The sequence below is a fragment of the Podarcis bocagei genome, assembly GCF_964188305.1.
Source record: "Podarcis bocagei genome assembly, chromosome: 18".
Taxonomy (NCBI): domain Eukaryota; kingdom Metazoa; phylum Chordata; class Lepidosauria; order Squamata; family Lacertidae; genus Podarcis; species Podarcis bocagei.
The window spans coordinates 2,470,919-2,477,588 of NC_138144.1; the positions used below are offsets into that span (position 1 = coordinate 2,470,919).

Genomic DNA, 6,670 nt, shown 5'->3' on the forward strand with positions numbered 1-6,670 from the left:
AGGCAAGGCTTCTTTAAATCTGAGTTTTTCCCATCCAAAGTCAGCCTTCTCTGTTTTTCCTATCCCCCCCTCTCCACTGGTGTGTGGAAGACTGCAGTTTCCCCCAGCTTGAGAGGCGCTTTTAAGCAGGGAAGTGGTTGGAAGTGGGAGGGTCAAATAGGCCCTCGCCAGCATACCGTATTTTTCGCTCTATAGGACGCACTTTCCCCCCTCCAAAAATGAAGGGGAAATGTGTGTGCATCCTATGGGGTGAATGCAGGCTTTCGCTGAAGCCTGGAGACCAAGAGGGGTCGGTGCGCACCGACCCCTCTTGCTCTCCAGGCTTCAGGAAGCTATCCGCAAGACTTGGGAGCGCGGCGGGAGTTCCAAGGCTTGCGGACAGCAGCCTGCAGCCCAAAGGAAAAAATATGGTATTTTCTCTGCTCAAACAGGCAGCCTCCTGTGACTCTCATTTTAACATAGCCTTCAGCACCTGAGAAATCCTCATTTCTCCACTTACAATTCCGACAAACAACTCGCTTTAACTTCCCGATTTCTCTCTTCTGAGAAACGACCTGCGAAGCTGCGTTGAGGCGGACGGATTTGTGTTGCTGTTGTTGTTAACGAGGTGAACATTTTAGGAAACGAAAGATGAAATAAATCTGAAAAGCAAGGATCTCCAGGAAAAGCTATCTGGAGTTTTCAGCTCCTGACACACACACACAAAAACCCAGAACTGAAACACAGCTTAAAACAAGCTATTTATTAAGGCAAAAATCCAGAGGGGAGTTTGAGTGTTTCTCCGACAGCGAGAGATCAATTACGGAGGTTTTATATTATTATTATTATTAAAAAACTGGCCCAAACTTTGCAGGTGTGCATGGAGATTTATTTATTTTCCATCTTCTCGTTTTTTAGAAAAGAACTGATTTGCCTTGAGGTCTTTTGTTCAAAAGCTGCGAGCCGTTGGCACAGATCGTTCTTCCCCAGATCACGGGACTTTGGGAGCAAAGGGAGGCGGAACGGTTCCTTGCTAGGTGGTGTCGCGAAGAATTGGGCCCTGAGTTTGGGGTCGGGGGGTCCTGATGCGCAGGGACCCGGGGCTGGTAGGAGGGCGTACAGGGATGTCGTAGGCACAGAATTTCCAAATGGGGGAAAAAATAACACAACGCACACCGTGTATTCCTCCAATCGGCGAACCCCAATCTCTGCAGAACAGTCTAGAGGTCTGTGGCAGGCCCCCAGTCGTAACCGTAGTCTTGGTCCGACTCGGAGTCGTAGGTCTGAGCATGGGTGAACTTCTTCCGCAGGGCATCGTGTTCATATTCCCTGGGGGAGAGGAAAACCAGGTTGGAAAACTAAAGCAAAAGAGGGTTTTTTATTTCAAGTCGTTCAAGCCCGCCGGTCGGTACGATCCGGCCCCCCTGTGGTAGTTTCTTTCCTGGGGTAAAAGGTAAAGGGACCCCTGACCATTAGGTCCAGTCGTGGCCGACTCTGGGGTTTCGGCACTCATCTCGCTTTACTGGCCGAGGGAGCCGGCATACAGCTTCTGGGTCATGTTGCCAGCAGGACTAAGCCGCTTCTGGCGAACCAGAGCAGCGCACGGAAACGCCGCCGGAGCGGTACCTATTTATCTACTTGCACTGGTGTGCTTTCGAACTGCTAGGTTGGCAGGAGCAGGGACCGAGCAACGGGAGCTCACCCCGTCATTGCGGGGATTCAAACCGCCAACCTTCTGATCGGCAAGTTCTAGGCTCTGTGGTTTAACCCACAGCACCACCCACGTCCCTATTTCCTGGGGTAAAATCCAATAAAAAGCTCAGCATCTTCAGTTCAATAAACTTTGGTCAGCCCTTGCGACACATGTTCACTTCATCAAATCTTGCCCTCTTTGAAAAAAGTTTGGACACACAAGCTATAGCTTAGGGGCCCCGCTCTCTTGGGAACCCCCCCCCCCAAAAATGTAAAGGGACAAAAAACCCTGGACGTACATTTCCAAAATATAACATAAAAAACAAATAAAATAAAACCTACATACAGCAACAGTGTTTTGTGTTGTGTAGGCTCCTAGGATGTAAGTCATGGGCCCCGCCTGCGAGCCTGCTTCCTAAAATATCACTAGTTTGCTCCTTTCTATATTTAGGGATGCCGGTGGCGCTGTGGGTTAAACCACAGAGCCTAGGGCTTGCCGATCAGAAGGTCGGTGCTTCGAATCCCCGCAATGACGGCGTGAGCTCCCATTGCTCGGTCCCTGCTCCTGCCAACCTAGCAGTTCGAAAGCACCTCAAAGTGCAAGTAGATAAATAGGTACCTCTCCTGCGGGAAGGTAAACGGTGTTTCCGTGCGCTGCTCTGGTTCACCAGAAGCGGCTTAGTCCTGCTGGCCACATGACCCGGAAGCTGTACGCTGGATCCCTTGGCCAGTAAAGCGAGATGAGCGCCGCAACCCCAGAGTCGGCCACGACTGGACCTAATGGTCAGGGGTCCCTTTACCTTTATATATAGGGTGCCTACATTCTGCATGGACTGGTTGCACGGCAACATATGCAAATAGCTTGAGATACCATAAATTACCATATAGCATAGGTTCAACACAAAAAACAGCAACAGTTTGTTGTTGACGAAGGACAGCTGGACATATAAAGGGCCCCATTACCTTCAGTAGCTGAGGGCCTCATCAAACCTCAATCCGGCCCTGGTCAGAGGGCTGCCGACAACTGACAATGTGGACTAGTAACTTTAGCAATCATTTACAACCGCAGACAGCGCACAGGAGTGTACTGAGGAATCGTTGACCGGCCGACCACCCTCTTTTAAAACTCTCAGGGTTGCTGCAGCCCCTAAACCGTGTCCTCGATCCCCAAGCTCTTCATATTGTGCCCTCGGAAACCAAGTATCAGCCCTCCCACTTGGGTGGACATGTTCCCGGTACCCCAGAATGCAAAAAGCAAGTACCTGATTCCGTAGTCCTCCCTCCATTGGCCTTGGGGTTGCTGGTCGCCGTCGTGCTGGAGAGGGAAGAAAGAGGAATCAGCAGGTGAGAACCACAGGTCTTAAAATGGGTGGTTTCCCGACAGCTGGGACTACAACTCCCATCATCCCTACTCGCTAGGGATGATGGGTGTTGTAGTCCGACAACAACCAGGGACCCAAAGTTTGGGACGCTCTTAATTCAAGGAGAATCGCTTCCCATTTGCACCATTGTTTTCAAAACCGGGTTTGGCGTTTTTAATTTGCTGGAAGCAGCCCAGAGCGGCTGCGGCGACCCGGTCCGATGGGCGATGAACAAATAATAAAATTATCGCAAGCCGTGATGGCTAGGCTCTGCCTTTGGGGTCAGAGGCAGTGACGCTTTTGAAGAACAGCCCCTGGAAACCCTGCGCACTGGACCATAGGGCGCACCTAGCAGTTCGAAAGCACACCAGCGCAAGTAGATAAATAGGTACCACTCAGGCGGGAAGGAAAACGGCGTTTCCGTGCGCTGCTCTGATTCGCCAGAAGCGGCTCAGTCCTGCTGGCCACATGACCAGGAAGCTGTACGCCGGCTCCCTCGGCCAGTAAAGCGAGATGAGCGCCGCAACCCCAGAGTCGGCCACGACTGGACCTAATGGTCAGGGGTCCCTTTACATTTACCTGCTTAACCGGGTAAGCCAAAGCAGCCGCTACTCTCTCACTGAGGTCCTGCTCCGTGGTTTGCTCGGTGGGTTCCGAGGAGCGAGCCAGGGCCGGCTCCTGATAGGATTCATCGAGCTCCTGGTCAGTGTAAGCTTCGCCTTCTGCGTCCGTCTCATCGTAGTCACTATTGGCTCGGCTGTCGCAGGTCAAGTAGCCCGGGCTGGTGGGAGAGGGCTGGTTCAATAGGTCCAAGCCTTCGTCGGCTGGAACATCCACCTGGGTGGAAAAGGGAGGTGGGTGAGTTTATTTTAACCTAACCTGCGTATCACTTACCATATTTTTTGCTCTACAAGACGCACCAGACCACAAGACGCACCTAGTTTTTGGAGGAGGAAAACAAGAAAAAATATATTCTCAATCCCAGAAGCCAGAACAGCAAGAGGGATCGCTGTGCAGCGAAAGCAGCAATCCCTCTTGCTGTTCTGGCTTCTGGGATAGCTGCGCAGCCTGCATTCGCTCCATAAGACGCACACACATTTCCCCTTACTTTTTAGGAGGGGAAAAGTGAGTCTTATAGAGCAAAAATACAATAATGATTAAAAGCCGTCTACACAAAATATAAATTTACACGTCGCACACGGCGTGTCGCTCTGGAATTCTAATAGCCCGCCCCCAAGCTGGTCTGTTTTTAAAAACCATAGCGCATAAAAACACAGGACAGCTTCTGAAGTCAGTTGTTAAAATATGGGCAGTTTCGAAAGCGGTGTTAGGGCAACTCGCGGTTTGGGTCAATTAGGCCGGAACGATCACTTACAGTTTCCGGAGAGGCTTTATTTACGCAGGAACGGATTCCTCTCGTCGGGAACTATTTACCGGATGAGCAGAGACGAAAGGTTTTGCCTCTCAACACGTTGGGAGAGAACAACTAAACGGTGACCATGCGACGGGATTTAGCTTAGGCAGAGAGGCCACGAAACAATTTCTGGACAAAACAGCACTTTTGCAGGGTTCAAGGCAACACACGCATTAGCCAGAAGTCCAGAAGAAGAAAAGATATTTTGCCTTTCTGCAATACCACCCGCCTTCTCAAATAGTTTTGCATTCTCAGGCGAGGCAGTGGCAATTTGCAGACAGCTCAGACCTTGCTGCACGTTCTTGAGAAGGAGATAAGTTTACACCAATGTGTTTAGTCTTGGGTTTATCTTCTCAGGCTGTGACAGCCTCCACGGTCCTCAGAGAGATTAGCTGCTTCTGTTTCTAAGACCTTCTTGTCTTTGGCGATCCCTCGTAGCCGAGTAAGATTGTCTTCCCCAAACACGGTTTTAGCAGTGAGTCCGTAAGTGACTGTGGAGGCCAATTCTGGATCCACACGTCCTTCCACAGTGGGGACATAGGTTTCCAGGTGGGAGTTGATCCCAGTGAGGGTTTGCCAAGCGAGCCTTCCTCTTAGCACGTTTCTCCCTTGTGTCCTGAGTTCGAGTGTCTTCAAAGCCCACGACGCCTTTGGTCAAGGCTGTTCTCCAACTGGAGCGCTCGCAGGTCAGTGTTTCCCAATTGCTGGTGTTTATACTACTTTTGCCTTGAGACAGTCTTTAAACCTCTTTTGTTGACCACCAGCATTACGCTTTCCATTTTTAAGTTCGGAATAGAGTAGTTGCTTTGGAAGACGATCATCAGGCATCTGAACAACATGACCGGTCCAACGAAGTTGACGTTGAAGAATCATCGCTTTGACACTGGCGATCTTTGCTTCTTCCAGTACACTGGCATTAGTTCGCCTGTCTTCCAAAGTGATGTGTAATATTTTTCGGAGATACCATTGATGGAATCTTTAGAGGAGTTGGAGATGGCATTTATACGTGGTCCCCGTTTCACAAGCAGACAGTAAGGTTGGCAGCACAATAGCTTTGTAAACAAGCATTTTGGTTTCCCTGCGAACGTCCCAGTCCTCAAACACTCTGTGCTTCAATCGGGAGAAAGCCGCACTTGCAGAGCTCAGGCGATGCTGGATTTTGGCATCAATGTTGGTCCTTGTGGAAAGATAACTGCCCAGGTAGGAGAAGTTTCCAAGACCACGCAGTGGTTGAGAAAGCCATCGTGCTTCTCGGCAGGCAGAGATCGCAATAAGGGATTTAGCGTTCGCAGAAGATAGCAAAATGGAGGATTGCCTTCTTGTATGGACAGCTGATCATGCCTTGACCAGGCTGATAAAAACCATCAGGGAGGGAACAGGGAGGTGATCAACGCCTCTTTACGATAAGGGGTGGTCCCTGCCTGTTTGAAGTAGGCTGTTGTAAACCCACTCCTTAACAAACCTTCCCTGGACTCGAGAAAACCGAAACTACCAGCCAGTTGCTAATTTCCCTTTCCTGGAACACTTTGGCGACTAATATATACACCATAATTACCAAAACGATTATGCATTCTTTGTCAATCTTCTGAGAAAAATGCAAAGCCACAGAGACTTGCGAACTGCCCAACCTAAGATGAACTTACACAGTGGTACCTTGGGCTACATACACTTCAGGTTACATATGCTTCAGGTTACAGACTCCGCTAACGCAGAAATAGTGCTTCAGGTAAAGAACTTTGCTTCAGGATGAGAACAGAAATCGTGCTCCGGCAGCGCGGCGGCAGCAGGAGGCCCCATTAGCTAAAGTGGTGCTTCAGGTTAAGAACAGTTTCAGGTTAAGAACGGACCTCCGGAACGAATTAAGTACTTAACCCGAGGTACCACTGTAATGTCTGATTTCAATGGGTAATTCGCAAGTCTCTGCGGCTTTGCGTAAGGTTTTGCACTTTTCTCAAAAAATTGATAAAGAATGCATAATCATTTTGGTAATTATTGTGTGTAGATTAGTCGCCAACGTGTTACATGAATCGGACTACTTCCCTCAGCAAGACAGGTTGCATTTTTCTAGAAACTCCCTTTCCTGGGCAAGGTTCTGGAGCGAGTGGTCGCAGGCCAGACCCGAGCGCTTTTGGAAGAAACTGGTTTTCTGGATCCACTTCGGTCGGGGTTTTGGCCCAGAAACTGCTTTGGTGTGATGAGCTCTGTCGAGAAAAAGACACACACA

At 49.7% G+C, this 6,670-nt stretch overlaps 2 protein-coding genes across 6 annotated transcripts in view; one reads left to right on the top strand and one right to left on the bottom strand.

Annotated features, from left to right (window-relative positions):
• The window catches only part of GAMT (guanidinoacetate N-methyltransferase), a 214,627-nt gene that overhangs the window by 20,709 nt on the left and 187,248 nt on the right, over positions 1 to 6,670 (top strand). The window lies entirely within an intron of this gene.
• The window catches only part of TJP3 (tight junction protein 3), a 50,802-nt gene continuing 44,859 nt past the window's right edge, over positions 728 to 6,670 (bottom strand). For all 4 annotated transcript variants that reach the window (XM_081177651.1, XM_081177652.1, XM_081177650.1 and 1 more), the window contains exons 18-20: positions 3,612 to 3,869; positions 2,934 to 2,986; positions 728 to 1,308 (exon numbers count right to left, since the gene is read on the bottom strand). In XM_081177651.1, the coding sequence (XP_081033777.1) occupies positions 1,200 to 1,308; positions 2,934 to 2,986; positions 3,612 to 3,869 (420 nt within the window). In that variant the 3' untranslated portion in view covers positions 728 to 1,199. The remainder of the gene's footprint in view (positions 1,309 to 2,933; positions 2,987 to 3,611; positions 3,870 to 6,670) is intronic.